At 37.5% G+C, this 19,027-nt stretch overlaps 3 protein-coding genes across 6 annotated transcripts; 2 read left to right on the top strand and 1 right to left on the bottom strand.

Moving 5' to 3' along the window:
• Window positions 1–523: 523 nt before the first annotated feature.
• On the top strand, window positions 524–1,910 carry LOC112154569 (phenylethanolamine N-methyltransferase). Its single transcript, XM_024285609.2, has 3 exons — window positions 524–1,038; window positions 1,133–1,343; window positions 1,437–1,910. Exons 1-3 carry the CDS (start codon window positions 867–869, stop codon window positions 1,873–1,875), a joined length of 822 nt encoding a protein of 273 aa, XP_024141377.1. The 5' UTR covers window positions 524–866; the 3' UTR covers window positions 1,876–1,910.
• A 1,926-nt stretch (window positions 1,911–3,836) lies between these two features.
• LOC112154568 (protein phosphatase 1 regulatory subunit 1B) lies at window positions 3,837–10,436 on the bottom strand. 2 transcript variants are annotated; one of them, XM_024285607.2, is made up of 5 exons: window positions 9,493–10,436; window positions 6,382–6,465; window positions 5,966–6,041; window positions 3,990–4,103; window positions 3,837–3,915 (listed from the first exon to the last, which is right to left on the bottom strand). In XM_024285607.2, the coding sequence occupies exons 1-5, from the start codon at window positions 9,679–9,681 to the stop codon at window positions 3,848–3,850; spliced, it is 531 nt and encodes a 176-aa protein (XP_024141375.1). In that variant the 5' UTR covers window positions 9,682–10,436; the 3' UTR covers window positions 3,837–3,847. The 2 variants fall into 2 exon arrangements, with proteins under 2 accessions (XP_024141375.1, XP_024141376.1); XM_024285608.2 differs by lacking the exon at window positions 6,382–6,465 and having other exon boundaries at window positions 9,493–9,928.
• A 3,353-nt stretch (window positions 10,437–13,789) lies between these two features.
• LOC112154671 (neurogenic differentiation factor 2) lies at window positions 13,790–17,047 on the top strand. 3 transcript variants are annotated; one of them, XM_024285797.2, is made up of 2 exons: window positions 13,790–14,360; window positions 15,672–17,047. In XM_024285797.2, the coding sequence occupies exon 2, from the start codon at window positions 15,685–15,687 to the stop codon at window positions 16,756–16,758; it is 1,074 nt and encodes a 357-aa protein (XP_024141565.1). In that variant the 5' UTR covers window positions 13,790–14,360; window positions 15,672–15,684; the 3' UTR covers window positions 16,759–17,047. The 3 variants fall into 3 exon arrangements, with proteins under 3 accessions (XP_024141565.1, XP_024141566.1, XP_024141564.1); XM_024285798.2 differs by lacking the exon at window positions 13,790–14,360 and adding an exon at window positions 14,368–14,430; XM_024285796.2 differs by lacking the exon at window positions 13,790–14,360 and adding an exon at window positions 14,437–14,926.
• The last annotated feature ends 1,980 nt before the right edge of the window (window positions 17,048–19,027 follow it).

Genomic DNA, 19,027 nt, shown 5'->3' with positions numbered 1-19,027 from the left:
AAATAGTGGATTTCATTTTGAAATTCCAAAATTTAAAAATCTAAAATATAAAAGTCTGGACTGTAACTTTTCAGTTTAAAGTAACTTTAAAAAAATCTGAAGAATGTATATTTGTGAAAGAATAAAAAATAATTTTGAGATGTTTTGAGTCATAAGAGCTTGGTATTTTTTCTTAAGTAAAGATTTACAAACTAATCTGCAACTCATTTAATTTTATTTATTAAAAGTTTAAACAAAATAGTGTATTTTATTTTGAAATTACTCTAAAAGTCTAAACTATAAAATTTTGGATTGTAGGTAACCTTTTTTAAAAATCTGAAGATTTTTTTGTAAATTTCCAAGAGCAAATATTAACACAGATACCAATGATCTGTAAGAATACGTTAAACTTTTTGTTCGATCCATACAGCTCTCCATCCACTGACCACATCTCCATAAAGTCTCACCAAGAGAGAGTTCATCAGGAAAAATTATAATCTGTCTTTATAAAAGATGGACTTATTTGTGTTTTTCAAAGGCAGAGATAACTTCTGGGGAGTGCAGAAGGCCCAGTGTGTAATGACAGTGCAGATACAGGCGACCTTTAAAAGGTGCCCAAAAGACCTGAAAGCCATAAGAGAAGTCCATTAGTGGGTCCAGCGTTGAAGGAAGCCCTCTGATCTGATGCTATCAGTGCTGCAGGGCAGAGAAAGTGAACACGACAAATCCTATCAGGCAGCACGGACTGAAAAACAGGATGACTATCAGCACAAAGTGCTCCAAAGCACGTACTCACGTAATGCCACACCAACACATCCAGGTATAAAAGAGGGGAGCACCTTTGGGTTTACCACTGACAAAGGTGGACCTTCCACAAACGGGTAACGATGGAACAGAAGAGAAAAGAAAATGGAGTGGCTGCTATGGCGGTCTGCTATGAGAAATTCGATCCTGCAGCATATCTGCAGTACAACTACACTCCACCGAGGGCTGATTTTACCAGAAAAGACAGCATTGTACCCTGGAAGCTGGCATGTCTGCACAGAGCGTTCACAGAAGGTGAGACATTAGCATTTAAATCCGTCATATTTGCAAGTTTATTTTTACTGGCAGTTTTAACTTCTATTCCCTTTTATCTTAACTGCTTCCTCAGGTGATGTGAAGGGTGAGCTCCTGGTAGACATCGGTTCTGGTCCCACTCTGTACCAGGTGCTGAGTGGCTGTGAGGTTTTCAGAAAAGTTCTGCTGACAGACTTCCTGGATGTGAACAGGCAGGAACTGAAGCGCTGGCTGAGGGACGAGGGAGGATGTAGTCTGGACTGGACGCCATACTTACAGCACGTCTGCAAACTGGAGGGCCGGCGGTACGTTTTTGAATATTTTATGTAATCATGTAATGGTGCATATGTGTAGAATACAAAGTATTTTCAAATGCTTTTCTCAATATTGTTCTTTAGACCCTCAGAGTGGACGGAAAAAGCTACCCAGCTGCGTCGGGTCGTCACAGACGTCGTCCCCATCGACGTCCACTGCTCTCAACCTCTGGCCCCTGATGTCCTTCCTCCATCGGGGGCCGACTGCCTGGTCTCCTGCTTCTGCCTGGAGAGCGTCAGCCCCGACTTACCTACCTTCACCAGAGCTCTGGGACACACCCGGAAGCTCCTCCGGCCCGGGGGTCACCTGCTGCTCATCGGAGCCCTCGGAGAGAGCTACTATTTTGCAGGACCTGATGTGAGGATCCCTGTAGTCCCGCTGGACGAAGCCCAGGTGTGTGCCAGCTTAAAGGAGAGCGGCTACACTCTGATTCGTCTGGAGGTGTACACGCTCCCTCCAGACATGAGGGTGGGAGTGGATGATGTGACAGGTGTCTTTTTTCTAAAGGCAGTCAATCAATGAGTTGGTGAAATCGAAAAAAAAAAAAAAATGCTTTTGTGTAATATTGTCACATGTATTTGTGTTTTGCACAATGTCAAATGTCAAAAATATAACAAAATCACACAAGCTGATTAGTAATTCTTTATTCTCCAGGGACAGTGAGTGTTTATCTCTAAAACTCCCTTGTATTGCCAAAGCACTTTAGCTGCACTAGAAACATTTGAAGGATTTTCTCCAGTAATCACAAACACACCTACTGCAGCAACAAAGCTCTAAATATTTAGAAAGGTGGATATCATGCAAACAATAACATTGCAAGCTCTGCTAAAGCCCTGCACTTCAATAACCTAGACATTAACTTTGACTCTTCTTTAAATAAAACATTTATTGCACATGTTTCAAGTTTTTGTTTATTAAATGGCTAAAGTAGAACTTTTTATTGTTGGTAAAATGGGTTAACAGTTTTATTTGAATTTTGTGTGAACTAGAAGTGCTATTTATTGGATGTCAGTGGTGCACAGAAAATAGAATATAACTTATGGAAATTGAGGTAAATAAAGCAAAAGTTAAAAAAAATTATATTTTCTTGTGATTTTTGTTCATAAACCTTAAAAATACTTCCAGTGAATTCCAAGCAAATTGATTAAACTTGGGGACCTAAAATTATAAAAAAAAGTCACTTAAATTCAACAATCTAATTTGTTTTTTTTTTTAATAAAAAGAAGTATTTTTCTGCATAACTCCACAAACTAAAACACAATATGAGATGCTGAACATAGACGTTTATGTGCAGATTTATGATTTTTATCATCACCTAAGCCTGAAAACTTCTGATATCTTTCAGCCTCAACAAATAAAAAACTTGTTCAAAATTTTTTATAACTCTGTAATTTATTATTTCACTGACCTTGCAAACATCTACAGTATTTTGTAAAGCTTAGAAGATATTTAAACAAGTCATAGAATAAAAATTTAGCTTTAAATTAAAGTACTGCTTAAATTATGAGCATTTTACCTTAAATATGACTCTGTGGAGGTATTATTTAGCAACATTTTAAATATTATAGATTTAATGGTTTAAAAACTTCAAGACAACATCCTCTATAAGTATTAGTTAGCATATTTTATCTAAAATTGTCAAACGATCTTTGAATTTTAATCACCTTGGGAGCTTAAATAATACACAACTCACTTAAATTCAACTTTCTATTTTTTTCTTAAATAAAAAGAAACATTTTTAGGCATCACTCCACAAACGAAACAACATTTTATGGGCAGATTTATGATTTTTATCATCACCAAAACCTAAAAACGTCTGATATCTTTCAGCCCCATGTGTCAAAAACTTTCTCACTTATTTTTTTGTTATATTTTATGACAATGGATTTGATCTAAGCCAGCACCATCTGTCATTTTTCACTTTATTTTCACCGACCTTGCAAGCGTGTGCAGTTCCTGAGAGAACTCCCATGAGATTTTGACTGTTTTACAATCTATCAAAGGTCATTCATCCACTGCATTCACTCCATGACCTTAAATTCCAGCTTCTAGCTTAGAAATGTACAAAAACAAACTCCAATTCCTTTAAATTAAGCTTCATTACAGTAAAACATTAACAAAACTAAGATACTTCACACATAAGTTAGTTTAATTAGATATATTTTGCTCCTTTCATTACATTTAATTTCTTTCTGGCTAATGAATGTAGCTTACAAACATAATAATAAAAAACACTTGTGGAAATTAATTATTCTGATATAAAATTTGTCGTCTTTCTGAAATTTGATTTAAAGTTTACTTCTGATCTAATCTTTTCAAATTGTTTTTAAAAGTGGAAATATTTGTATGTTTTCCTTCCCTTTTGTGTGAATGTTTGATTTTTGTGACATGCACTTACAAAATCACACAATTACAAGCACTCTTGCAGACACGACTCCTCTCAGACCTCTTGTTATCAACTCTTTCCTCCCTCGTTTTGGGTGTTTTTTTAAACTTATTTTGCTGTTGGATTTTCCTGCAGATCGTGTGAGTTCTTGGCTGGTTTGCTTTCTTCCTTCGGATCTGGCATTGAAGGAATTTCAACAGTATAGGTTATTTCCACTTGAGTAAAGGAAATTTGTGAATGTTGAACTCACCTGTGGCGAAGCCAATCTGCCTCTTCACATCACGCTGCCCCTCCTCTTCTGCTGGAGAAGTCTCTTTGTCCATGTCTAAGGAGGAGAAGTGTGCCTGGGCCATCCTCTGGACAGCTGCAAATCAACACAGCATTGCTTATGATTTTTTTTTTGCATCCATAAAATGTTTGTATTAGGAGTGGAGGGAAAATTTGTTTTGGCGATATATCGTGATATTTCGTTTGGCAATACTAGTATCGATTTAAAATGCTGACAAGACAATATTTAATTAATATTTTATGAGCGTCCTTCAGCGTCTTACTTTTGTTTTCTCCCTGAACCCCCGACCACTAGTTGGCAGCACAGCCCACTGAACCTTTTTGAGCAGCTCTACACCGAAAACAATAAGAAGATCTTGCGAGAATCAGCTTATGTTAAATGTTCAGTCAGTCTCATGGATTTGTTGTTATGAGACTTGTACTACTTCGTTTTTATGGGTACCGAACCAAATCTCTGTGCCATGTTACTGCCAGTATCAGTATACATCTGCAGTAGTTAATACAGTTATCATTACATAAAAGGGAATTTTAACATTTTATTACGCTGAAAAACATATTAATATTCAGGTAGAGTCTTTTTTCTAAGTCATACTATTAAAAAAAGTGAAAAAAAAATGGTTCTGGTAGAGTCTTAGGATATATATCGCGATATTTATCGTATCTTAAGACAAGTATATTCAGGTAGAGTTTTTTTCTAAGGCCCAATCCGAATTCTTCCCTTGATCCCTTAAATTTGAGGGGCAGTTTAAATGCAAGTCGTGTCCGGGAAATGTATTTTTTAAAACCAACCGTCCAAATGGAGGGATACAAAGTATTCAGTCGCAAGGGTAAACCATGTCGCGCTGAGAAGCGCTTTTCTTCACGTAAGTGCGCTCTGAACCACAGAGGTTCACATTTAAATGTAAGTAATGACCTTTTTAAAGTTATAAAACTGCCGTTCTTATGTATATTCAAGCGCTGGAAGCTCTGTGTGAATACTAGCGGACTGGCGATTATTGGTGACATCATAGAACAAAAGTGGCGTCGGAAATATGAGACAATATTTTTTATAACTCTCCATTTGGAGGGATAAATGAAGGGGAAGGGAAGAATTTGGATTAGGCCTAAGTCATATTCTTAAAAGAAAAGTGAAAGTTTTACAGTTTTACTATGTATTTATCGTGATATATATATCATATCGTGAGATAAGTATATTCAGGTAGAGTTTTTTCTAAGTCATACTCTTAAAGAAAATTGTTCTGGTACAGTCTTAGGATATATATATATATATATATATATATATATGACAATATGATATATATATATCATATTGTCATATATCTACATATATTGTATCGATATATATATATATATATATATATATATGACAAAATGATATATATATATATATATATATATACATATCATATATCGTATCGTGATATATATCATATCGTGATATAAGTATCGGGACATCGAGATAAGTATCGGGATATGTATCGCCAGGCTTTTGCGAATACACACCCCTAGTTTGTATGTGCTAAAAAAAATTCTAAATGGGTAAATAAGCGTTTAAAGATGAAGGATTTATGGATTTTAGCGTCATGATACAACCCAAGAAAAACCGCAGAAGTGAAACAAACAATTAATGAAAGAAATTATCTAAATTGAAGATCGGGGCACGAGAGTGTGCATGCATGTGTTTGTGTGTGAGAGATTCCAGCTGCAATCTCCAATCCAGGATGATCTGGAACAGACTCACATCTGTCTCTCCTCCTAATCTCACATAACATTCCTGCAGCGATACCCAAAGCAGACACACATTTCAGAGTTCTTTTTATAAATACACGCATAATCCTGACAGATGACAAACCACACGTTATTTGACCTTGATTTTGCTGTTGTTATTTTGTTAAATTAGTGAAAAACATCTGCAGCAGAGTTTAAAAGTGCTTTTACCTTTCAGAGAGGGTGGCTGGTAGGTTGACATGTGAACCAGTTTCGGTTTTAAAACGCCTTTTTCACCCAGAGCCCGCTGCAGGGAAACAGAAAACACTTTGTTAATGGAAAGCTCTTATAAGTTACCTTTTGTTTATATTCAGTTGCCATTTATAAAGCTGTTTTAAATATTTTTTTATGTTTTTGCAGTTGGGGGAAGAGCACCTCCTTTAAATTTATAGCTTTGACTTTTGAAGGAGTTTTTCCTGACACCTAAATAAATGTATTTATCAAATAAATCTGCTGTTTTCCTCTCCTTTTAACAAATGTTTTACAAATTCAGAGCCTATTTTAGACGTTTTTGATGAGTGTTTTAGGATTTTTTTAATGCTATTTTTTAAATTTAAATGATTGAGTAACACAGTCAACTGGGCAACCTGACGCTGGCCACTGTCTTCCTCAGGAGACGCTGCATCTGTCAGTCTGAAAAGCGTGGCAGGTGTCGGCCTCCGACGTCGAATCTTAGCAGAGACAAGAAGAGAAAAATGATTTTCTTCCTCTGATCAGAACGAAATCAAGGCTTCAAGCCGGGGATTAGTTTTTAAATTCTTTTCATTTTTTACTCCCTTTGCAGCTTTTCTTCTTTGTATGATTTAAATGATAACATTTTAGCTTTAAACTAAAGCATTGCCAACATAAATAATATTACAGTCAGTGTGCAGTTTATATTTAGCAACATTTGAAATATTGAAGATTCATTGGTTCAGAAAAATTGGAAGTATCCATTTTATTTTATTTCAGTGTGTGCCAATGTCTCGATTTGAAAGCGTTTTATAGCAGGAGAGAATTATTAGATAAGAGTGGCTGAGAAGCCAATCACAGCTCTGAGTGTGGGCATGAGATGTGTGGGCAGTTTTCACTCTGGAACAACCCTTACTGCCTTTTGTTTGCTGAATCCATCCATATTCATCATTTACTCTCTCCAACCAAACACAGTTTGGGGGAATAAATGCAAATCTGAGCGACGGTGGATGTGTTTTTTAATGGAGTAATGTCACAGATCTCTTTTAGTACTTAGAACTGAAGGACCACTCCACAATTAAGAACCTGTCCATTAACCTTCTATTATTATCGGTCATTTAGGAAAACAACATGACAAGAAGGTCAAGTGCATTTAGAGTTTGTGCTGCTTTCAAACTGCGCGTTTAGACTCCCACAGGATGGACGTGAAAACAACAGAATAATCCCAGGAATAAAAATGTAATATTTAGAAGATTTTGCTGCTCCAATATAGACCCACACAGTGGCACATTTATGCAAGTGTTGCTGTTTGTGAAGCTGCAGCTGAAGCACAATTCTTTGCTCAGTCCCATTTCACAAACGCTTGGCAGCAAGTTAGCAGACTTAGCAATCTTTGCCGTGACCTCCTCAGGACTTTCAGCTGCACTGTAGCAGCATCTTTGCAGCTCCTTGAACAAAGAAGCTGCACAAGGCTAACAGAAATCCTCCGTTTTTATCTTTAGTTTTGTAAGATAAAAGCTGACCCACCATCTTAGGAAAAAATAGCCATAAACTTTTAATTGTTTTAAACCCTTCAATCAAATCTAATCTAATCATCTCAAAGTTCCATATAGAACACTTCTATGGAGCTAAATTGGGGACAATATTATTTTAAACCCAAATAAAACAAACTGAAAAAAAATATTGATGTTTGGCCAAAAAAAATGTAAAATGTCCAAAACCTTTTGCTATTATACAATAAACTTTATTATTTTCACCATCAAATATTATTTTTTTTAGGTTTCAAAACGTAAAATTTCAATTTTAAAACTTTTTTTTCAGTTTTAAATCTTTTTTTTTACTTACAACTCTTTTTTTTCTTTGTTTGTGAATCTGAAAAATTCAGTTTCAAAACTTTTGGCCCCATTGTAGCGCATTGGGGCGGGGCTAATACAACGTTTTCAATGTTTTCAACATTTTCTAAGGACGTTTTTGATGCCCGTGTTTAGCACAATAAGATGTGGCTTTGAACGGGCTAGAACGGCATTTTGGACGTGCAGTTTGTATGCAATAAAACTCTGCTTTTTACACCTGTCTTTGGGCAACTTCAGACTATGATAGTACAGAGAATACAGCCATTTTCTGACCATAGTTATCTAAGTTCTTAGAGTCAGTGAATGCTCCTGGACTGAAGTTACCGCCCTCATGGATTTTGATTGTCCTTTGTGTAAGCCCCGCCCCAACGTGTCACAACGGGGCCAAAAGTTTTAAAACAAAAATTTTCTGAGTCAAAAACGAAGAAAAAGAGAGTTGACACTGAAAAAAGATTTGAAACTGAAAAAAAAGTTTTGAAATTGAAATTTTGAGTTTTGAAACCTAAACAATTAAAATTCAAATGTTCAAATGTTTGATTTTTAGCTGAAAATAACTATGTTTTTTTTGTAAAAGCAAAAAGTTTCTGCTATTTTACATTTTTTGTTGGCTAATTTTGGCTAGTTTTTCCAATTTGTTTTATTTGCGTTTCATATAATATTGGCCTCATTTTAACTCCATACACTTCCACCTGGCAAGTAATAGAGATTAAAAAGATTTTATTTATCATTTCATGCCATCAAAGCAGCATCTTATAGCCACAATGAACGTTTTTGAAACCTTTTATTTTTATGCTAGCTTGCTAAAGTCTGCAAAAACTGGAGTTCAAACCCATTCTGATGTAAAAATTTAACTTATGTTGCTTTAAAACTTTAGATTTTTAGACATTAAAAAGAGAAAACATTAAAGTTTGACTGGCTACTGTTTCTTTAGGCAACAGGTGGGTGTTGGCACAGAATTTATGAATGATTAATCCAAGAAAATTTGACCAATTGGTGTGAAACATCTGGGTATCCAAAAAAATGACTTTTTCAGGAAAACTACTTTTCAATCAATATTTTTTCCTTATACTAATACAGATGTTCCTCCTAAACCAGAATTGAAAGTAGATTTAACTCCAAATGTATCATTTTCAGCTCAGATTCTCCTCTCTGCTGCAGCTTTTACCTGCCTGTTTTTCATATGGCTTTTGAATAAATCAGCCCTTTCTATTTTACATAACACTCTCTCCACCTCCTTCCATTACATGAGCAATTATGTGACCTTTTGTTTCATTTTTCGTTGTTGCCGAGCACCCTTCATTTTCACAATTACATATGCTGCTGCAAGCCTCACTTCCCCCTCTGTGCCTCCATCCTCCTGAAGGGCAGAGATGTTTGAAAAAGCTCAGAAAAAGCGGCTGTATAGCTCAGACTGATCCCTGCTGCTGCCCACCATGCATCAAAATACAGTGGCAGGAGTTATGTAACTGTCTTTTCACCTCAGTGAAAGACTGCACACACAAAAGAGGAATGAAAGGCTTCACTTTAGAGTCCTGAAAGTTTCTTATACTGGTCAATACTTCTGTCTGACTGAAGATAAGGAAGTTAAAGTGTGTTTCCTAACAAACACAAGTCTGACCTCCTCATTATACAAACACTATTATTATCTGTGTGGGCAACATCACGCTTCCTCACCATCTCCACCTGGCGCGGGTCCAGTTGGACTGGCACGGATGAAGGCACAGAGAACTGGATCTTCCTCTTCTCATCCTTGTCTTCCTCCATCATCCCTGCGTCTGCGGGCAGCCTGCCCCCTCCACAGCCACGCGCACAAATGTCCAACTTAAAGTCCAACTCCGACTTATCCCCCTGTGCAGCCTGCATCACTCCCTGCTTTAAAATCTCTCCTTTTTTTTTTTTTAATCAGATAAGCGCTGATGAATGAGCAGCTCTGTGTGTCACAGCGGATTTTGGAGTTTGACAGCTTTGCTTGCTTCCTCCCCAGTCTGCCTGCCTGCTCTCCTCTTCCTCCCTCCCTCCCTCGCTGCTCGCATGCGTCTTTCACTGTGACATTGATTTATTCTACGCGATGGGGAGAGGAGAGGTGTGAAGATGGTAAATGTGCGCAGAAGCTTTATTATACCGCATGATGCTTTCAGGTCTCGTGGGAAACTTCTCTTTTAGTGCTTCACAAAAAATGTGACGCGTCTGAAGGGGGTAGTTTAAGCTTTGTTTTAGTGTTGGATTTGTGCAAAAATTAACTTTTAAATGACATTTTGTTGCACTTTTCAAAGTTCAGAAAGAACTGTCACTCATTACATTCATAAACTTCAATTTTCTCCTTTTTTTCAAAAACATTTTTTTAAATAGAGACTTTTAACCCGCTAGTTATGACTTGAAAACTAATATTACTTAGATCTAAAATATATAAATAAATAGTTTCCTTTAAAATATGCTTAAGATTCACACATTTCAGTTTTTTTTCCCTTTTTTTTCTTTAACAAAAAAGCGTTCACGTCAGTCTAAACAAATAAAATGTTAAATCATAACCCACCTCTGACATTTATTTGAGTGTCTGTTTGCAGAGATTAGACATACACCTCTCTGGTCTGCTATAAATTACTTTCATAATTGGTTTGGTGGGAGAAAGAAAATGCAGAATATCTCCCATAAATAGTTATGAGACAGGGAATATTTATCCAAGCAATTCAAACAATGTTTTTACTTGAATTGTTGCATTATTTGTGGAGTCTGATTTAGATTTTAAGCTTAGATCTACTTGTACACCATCTTCATCCAACAGTAGACAGGACAGGCTCCAGCAACCCTGTGGGATAACAGGTTAAGTAAACGGATGGATACCGTAGATCCACTTTTATCCCAACATTACAAAATTAATTTAAATATTTCAATCATTCCTCGTGACAGAATGGAAAAGCTGCGCTCTTCTTTTCTGCTGTCCAGTAAACCAGATCAGTCTGATAAATTCTCAAGAAGTCATTGGAGAAAAGCATTGCCTGGCAACAGTTTTTTTTTTCTTCTTTTGCAGTGCCGTGCTGGCTGTTCTTGTGTGAGAGTGCTCCAGCATCAGTTACGAGATCTAGGGGTCAGAGAGAGATGAATGCATGTGCAGGTGCTGGATGGAAAACTAGAAAAGAGAAGGATTATTCTGGTTTTGTGTGGGTGGATTTACTGCACTGTGGCAACAATGTGTTGGCCAGCAGTCAAACTCTAACTATTTCTTTAAGACTGTGCGATGGACACGATGTCCCTGTTGATTTTACACAGACTCTATTTGCCATGAAGTGTTAACAGGAGATACAAGCACAGAATGATTTCCATAAGATAGATTGATGCTGATATGCAGCTAGATGGAGCAACTTCAAAACAAGCAGAGATGCTAATGACTGCAAACTGTGTCAATAAGTCTTTCAGACGAATGAGCAGAGTCCAACTGTGTTACAAATGTGAAAACAGATTTTAGTAAACTCTGTACAGTGAAATATGTTATATACTCTCTAGTCTGATATTGACTTAAAAATAGAGGAAATAAAGATAAAAATGACTAAATTAGTTTGTTAAAGTTCTAATAAAAACAGAAACAGACAGAAAAATAAAACTGTTTTAGTGTGAAATGCCTTTGCTTCCATGCATTATAAAAACCTACCACAGGATGGCGCCAACACACTTACAATTGTGACTGGACTTTGCATCAATGTCAGTTAAATTTGCATTTATTCTTAAAACTAAAAACACATATGCTAAAAACATGAAACTATAATGTAACACAAATATTTTGTGTTTAAAAATCCTGACTGGAAAACAGAAAAATATATATTTTTCATAACCCCTTTGATATTTTTCATATCGATATGCTTTTATTACAGACAGATCCAGGAGAAACTGTGGATTCTGGGAGAAAATCAAAAAGTGGATAGAATCTCCCAATAGATCCACTGATATTTCTTGAATAAATTTATACACTGAATATTTAACTCACAAAACATATTTTGAGTCATATTTTTTACATTTTATTGTTGGTTGCGAAACAGACTGACCTGGTTCTACCTGGTTCTACCTAAAATCAAGACAGGTCCGTTTGATGGATATTTGACTGCCCAACTACAGCTAAAAAAATTTTTTTTTTTATCCCAAAGATTTGATCCTTGAATACATAATGTTATTTTACAGCAGAAGATTATGGCCATGGAGGAAAAAAAATAAAGGGAAAAGAAGAATTCTGACTTTAATTTTAAGTTTATGACTTTTTTTCCTCATAATTCTGACTTTAGTTTCAAAATTCTCACTTTTTTTCAAAATGCTGATTTCTTTTAAAGTTAGATTTCTGACTCTGAGATTAAAGTCAGAATTCTCAATAAAAAGGCAGAATATGTTTCAAGTGAGAATTCTGAAAAACAAAGTTCAAATTCTGAGATTAAAGCTAAAATTTTGAGTAAATAAATCATAATTTTGACATCAAAATCTAAATTCTGAGAAAAAAAAGTTAAAACTCTGAGTCTAAATTCAATTTTTTTAGATTTAGAATTAAAAAGAAAAAGGCATAATATTATGGTTGAAGTCAGATTTCTGAAATTAAAGTCAAAATTCAGAGAATAAAGTTAGAATTCTTAGAGAATAAGGTAAAATTCTGAAATTAAAACCAGAATTCTGAGGAAAGGGAGTTAGAATTATGAATTTAAAGCCAGAGTTCTAAGATTAAAATCAAATTTATGAAAAAAAATAAATTAGAAATCTGAGAATAAATTCATAATTCAGAGAATAAAATGCTTATTCTCTAAAGTCAGATTTCTCAGAAAAAGTCAGAATTCTGAAGAAAAAAGTAAGATTTCTAAAATAAAGTAACGAGACTAAAATCTGAGAAATTATGAGAAAAAAGTCAGAATAACAAGATTAAAGTAAGAATCCTTTTTGGCCCTTAATTTATTAATTTTCTATGTGGCTCTAATCCTCTTCTTTAGGATGTTACATTGCACCCAGTATTTTTCTTTTTAATGTTTTTTTCATCTCTTTCTTTTGTTCTTCTAGGATGAAAGTGTCAACACAAAATATTGCATATTCAGCAAAAAAAAGTTCTAAAATACATTGCAAAAAGTCCTAATATGGAGAGTATGAAATGATGAATTTTGAGGTTTTGTTTCCAGAAACAAAAATCTTAAATAAACCAAGTAAAAATGGCGAAAATGACCACTTATATTGGTAGTATATGTGTATATGTTTAATGAATTTGACAGTCTACTGCACTAACATTTTACAACCAGCAGATGTCACTAGAACACAACTATAAATGGTGGATTTGCAGAAAATTGTTGGTCCTGCAGTAATTAAAACATACAAGGGTCTCTCATAATATCCATGACCTAGCACTGAGGACATAATCCAGCCCAGACACATCCACCTCAAGAACAAGTATGAATGTGTTTGTAGCTCCGCCTACATTTAATAGATTAAATCTCTATTCAAGTCTTTTAGTTTATGTCACTCAATGGATGCAAAATGAAACAATTTAAGAGGGAATTTGACAAATGCATCTTTATTTTCTTATTAAAAAAAACATTTTGATGACAAACATCCTCTGTTGGCGAAGAGCTACATCTTCATCACGGAGGAGCTGAAAGGTCATGCAGGTGTAGAGACATTTCAGATGTTTCAGCAAAATTGGAGAGAATCAGCAACATTCTGGAGAGGACGCGCCTCTGGATTTCTTTATTATTCTCCCCCCCTCTTATTCCTGGTCTTGCCCCGTCTCTTGGTCCCTCTTTCCAATCTGTGCCTCTGCCACCTTTGGCACCGGTCCGCCCACCAGCACCTGTGCCAAGCCTGGCAACACAAACCAAGATGCTCTGCTTAGCTGAGTTCAATTGACTCATTTAGACAATTGCTCTCTGACTCTGATCTTCATGGCCTGGGAATCATCCCAGGCCGCTGGAGGAATTAGATGATACTGGTGAAAATAATATTTATTTCACTGAAATAGAATTCCCACAGGTCTTATAGGGATTATTTGATTGTATAAACATATCAGCTTAAGTATGATATGGTTTCTATAACTACATCTCTTAAAGTGGCTGCTTCCCTAAATCCTCTATGTGAGATTAACCCTGTTTTTTCCTGAAGATATGGAGGCTAACAGAGGATTTTCCCCCTCTACCATCCTCTCCTTATTCCATTTTCTCTTTCAGCTCAGTGACAGATGGCGAGTCCTTCTCCCCGAGGGGAAGCCAGTCTCTCTGAATGCGGCCGCATGTCAATCACCCGCTCTCATGTGATGGCTCTTGCCAATGACGTGCCAGCCATATGGGCCTGGCATCAGAGCTCGTATGTAACCCACCCAGTCCTGCCTCTGAGGTACCACACGGCTCCCTCCGCGCGTCTGGGCAGAGGAGAGACGCGGCTGCAGCAGACAGAGAGAGCAGGGAGGCAGGGCAGGAGAGAAGGAGAGAAGGTGTGAGGACGGACACGCAGGAGTGTGGATGTGGTGCCCACCCGGAGAGACATGGTATAAACAAACCGGCTCTACCCCGACTCTGAGCTCCACCACGGAGGTACGTTTACGCATCCGCAGGTCCACATTTGGTTGAGTCTTTGTGTGAGGCGGGAGGGATGCTGCAGCTGGTGAGGAAAAGATGAGTGAATTTTCATGCGCGGAGCGTAATTGATAATGAGGGGCAACACGCTTTTCCCCTTTTCTTTTTTATGATTTGATCTTTTTGATTCCTGTCCTCTAGGGAGCTGATCCATCACAAGAAATCCACTCTCGTCTTTTTAACTTACATTCATTTTTATTAAACGAACACAATTCAAAAGTGGCATCGAAATCGAGCAGCGAAAGTCTTATTTGTGATTGTGTGGCGCGTAAGCGTGCATGCGCATGTGAAGGGGGTGGGGGGTACATGTGTGTGTTCCTGCAGGATGAGCACCGTGGGGGTAGAATTCTCCACAGAGAGACACAGGCTAATTGACAAGGTATTGGTTGGCATTAATTACATTGTGCTTACAAGATTAAAAAAAGGAAAGAAAGAAAAAAAACTTGTTTTTTTACATCTGAGCTCCTGATGGGTCCGGAAAGGATTCTAATGCACATCAGAAGGACTCAGCGATCAAATGAAAGGTACATTTTATGAATTATGAGTCAAAACAGAAGGCATTGATTATTATGTGAGAAAAACATAGAATTAGATAAAGAAAACTAACCATCTTGGTGTTGAAAAGATGTTCTAAAACCACTAAATGAAACTGTTTTTTTATTGAAATGTATCATTTCAGGTTTTAAGATGAATAAAAAACGTTTGAAATGTTTCCCTTTTTTAATATTTATTCCTAATGCAACATTTTGTCGTTCACGAGTGTTTTGGAATGCCTCTGGGATGGTGCTTTTCGTGCGTGGACGCAGGAGGGACGCGCATCCACGGTGCGTCCCGTGGGAAATCAGAGGAAGCTTGTTGACGTGGCTCCCTGAGCCGCACAGAAGAGAAAGACAATTTATTTGCTGATTTACGCAAATAACTTGACACCTTTTTATCTGATTTTATGACAAGAATTCTTTTTAAAACGAATTATCCCGGAACTATGACATGGAAAAATGGACAACTTTGAGTATCGTTCAGGTTTCGGACCTGTAAGGACTTGTAGTTCTAATATTGGCTTTCATTTTGGGGATTTTTGACCTTTAAATTAAGACACGTTTATAAATGAGTCAAATTTGCTACATAAAAGAGTCAAAAAACAAGGATTATGTTTCAAATTTTATTTAAAAATCCAAATTTGTCCTTAACAAAGGTTCAGCTTTTCTTGTTTTTGGTGCGTAAAACGAGAAATCAACAGTCAAACTGCAGTGCTGTTGTGCTTCTCCACAGGTTGCCCGCCACAATGTTGAGCCGTCTGTTCAGTGAGGTGCTGCCTGACGTCCAGAGGCTCGCAGCGGACTGGGTGGACGACAATGACAGCGAGGACTGCAAGACCAAGGACGGCCACGACCGATGCGCCCTCGGAGAGGACGAGCTGGACGAGCCGCAGGAGGGCAGCAGCCGAGCAGAGTCTGAGATGGCCGGCGATGATGATGAGGATGATGAAGCCGAGGAGGAGGAGGAGTGCGGGGATGAGAACAGCGGAGACAAACCCAAGAAGCGCGGCCCAAAGAAACGAAAGATGACAGCGGCGCGCGTCGAGCGCTCCAAGGTGCGTCGACTTAAGGCCAACGCGCGGGAGCGCACGCGCATGCATGACCTGAACTCTGCGTTGGACAACTTGCGCAAAGTTGTGCCGTGCTACTCCAAGACCCAAAAACTCTCTAAGATCGAAACTTTGCGGCTTGCCAAGAATTACATATTGGCGCTTGGGGAGATTTTGCGCAACGGAAAGCGTCCGGATGTGGTGACCTACGTGCAGATGTTGTGCAAAGGCCTGTCCCAGCCCACCACTAATCTGGTGGCGGGCTGTCTGCAGCTCAACACCAGAAACTTTCTGACAGAACAGTGCACGGATGGGGCCCGCTTCCACATGCCCAGCTCTCCTTTCTCCGTCCATCCCTACCCTTACCGGTGCTCCCGGATCTCCAGTCCTCACTACCAGCCCGGCACGGGTGCGCTCAACCTCAGAGGCCATTCCTACGGCCCTGGATATGATGGCGTGTTTCCGGCGGGCGGGACGTCTCCTGACTACAGCAGCCCAGACTACGAAGGCCAGCACAGCCCGCCCGTGTGCCTGAACGGCGGGCTTTCCGGGAGGCAGCAGGAGCCCCCCGAGACAGACAGGAACTATCATTACTCTATGCATTACTCCGGACTGAGCACCTCCAGGCCCAGCCACAGCTTACCGTTTGGGCCCTCGGGAGCGCGCAGTGGCGTTGCGCACTCAGAAAACATTCCACCTTTCCATGACGGCCACCTGCACCACGACAGGGCGCCACCATACGAGGACCTCAATGCATTTTTCCACAACTGACATGATTAATGATCCAAGCAGGCTTATGAACTTTACAATGACAATCTAATATTGTTCTGTAAACACAGGAGCTCCCCTAAAATATTCGAGACATGGAAGTGACAGAAAGCATCCTCTGATAATCTTCTGTGTTCTGATGTCATCCCTGTACTGTTGTACACCCTTTCAAAGTGTGTCCACTATAATCCTGTATGCAGAATCAGTGCAATTGACATTATCAATGTAAGCCAACAAGAGACGTGTTATGAAAAAAAGAAAGAAAATAAAGTGTTTTATAATTGTCTGAAAATGTTACTTTTAAGAATGACTAAAAATCATATTTTTTTATTTTCAATTTAAAATAATTTTTCAGGGAAAAATGTAATAATTGTCCGGAAGTCATCAAAATGTATTTTTTGGGACAATTATTTCTTATTAGGATATTTTTATGATTAAATTATTGTCCAATATATATATATAGTCCTTGATTTAAAAAGGACTCTGGGTAAAATGTGAATTTAGAAGAATTGCTTGTTACAATGACGCCAAATAATTGATAAATAATTTAAAAAATAAAAATAAAAATTAGGGTTACTTAAATTAACTAACCAAATTAGCTGTTTGAAAAAAAAACATAAACTTGCCCAGTAAAGTAATTTATTAGTGATACAAACAATAATATTTAAATTTAATTTTTTTTATTTCATTCTGTAATGGAAATGCAACTATAGGAGCAACAGATTGCCCCTTTAAAAAGAGTGTAGGCCTATAAAAGCTTATCTTAAAAAAAAAAATCCATTCAAAGAAGGAGGTCGAAGTACAAAATCCATTAAATGTTATCCGCATGCGCCAAATTTGGAACATTTCAGATACAAGAAAAAATGATGCAACAAACATTCATTTATTTCTGTGTTTAGCTTCAGTCAACGGAGCCAGACTCATGGATCAGGCCTCACACCTGAAGTAAAACCACGGTTTGACGCACGGGCCTGCGCACTGACGCACGTCAACACGGGTCCCTACTAAACTTGAGTCATATTACTGCTTAAACATCGAAGCTTTTATTTATTTCTTAATTATTACATTTTAAAAAATGGATACTGGTAAATTTTTACAATTTCGAAAGCTCTATATACGGGTTTTCTAGGCTCCTTTAGCACATTGTATGGTTGAATTTTCTGGGCCAGTTCACATTATTGGTGATTTCTGAAGTCAATAGCGGGAGCAAGCCCATCTTTTGGAAAAGTGCCCTGGGTCCCATATGGTGGTGCCGGCATCCAGGGGAAATCAGTACCGGGCACTGAAGTGTGGAAATGGTCCTGTTCGGCTCTGAGAGGATAAAGGAGGATAAAGGTACAGTGAATGGAAAAAAATGATTAAAAAATAATTAATAAATAAATAAAATAAGCTTTCCAGATCATATGAAGGCCTAAAGTATTTTTTTTCTTCCCAAAATTAGAGAGTTTGTTGTGATCAAATATAACCACCTGACTCAACAATTGGCTTCAAACATTGAGCGGGCGCAAAATATCTTGTGGCCCGTGGTTTGCTGGCACGCGCGTGCATCCACATGTGAGCGCAAACTTACAAAACTCACAGCAGGAAATTTATAGTCCAGATTGTTCTCTAAATTAAAAAAAACTTAAATGTATTATAGGTAATATTGTAACAGCTGAAGCAATCTCAAGTGAAAGTTATAAATTAATACTAAAAAATGTATAAACTTAAGATATTTAAACATCTATATCTGGGAAAAAATATTATCAAACGCATTTTTAATAATTATAAAGCACATAGAAAACTAATTACTTAGGGTAATTTTTTTTTAATTTTGGAGAAAATTGTTTTTAGCGTAATTAGATGATGTTTTGTTCTGTTTGTTTTGTTCTGGACAAGGTTTGGCAATGACTAGCACTAAAATGAAACAATAAAGTTGACTTTTTTTAAGTGCACTTGTTTAAAAGTTTGAAAGTCAATGTAACAATTTAAAATGAAAGTTAAACTGATGCCTTTTCCCTCCTTTGGAAACGCCGTGCGTAAAATTGCGCACAAGTTGGTCAAAAATAAACTTCTGTGTCCATTCCCTGCGCGCGCGGGTGCACGTGGAGGTCGGGTCGTGCTTTAACTTCTAACCTTTCACTTAACTTTTCGATTTTATTATTATAATTTTTCTTGGAGATTTTCTTTTCTCGAAGACAGCTCGTGGTTGGCAGAAGATTTAATGGAAGATTCGGTGCCAAGTCGCTAAATGTCTGAGTACCAGTAAAGCCGGGGACCAGTGGAGCCCACC

Source organism: Oryzias melastigma, linkage group LG19, assembly GCF_002922805.2.
Source record: "Oryzias melastigma strain HK-1 linkage group LG19, ASM292280v2, whole genome shotgun sequence".
NCBI lineage: Eukaryota > Metazoa > Chordata > Actinopteri > Beloniformes > Adrianichthyidae > Oryzias > Oryzias melastigma.
Note: the sequence above shows the minus strand (reverse complement) of the source record. Positions and strands in the feature narration are given on the sequence as shown.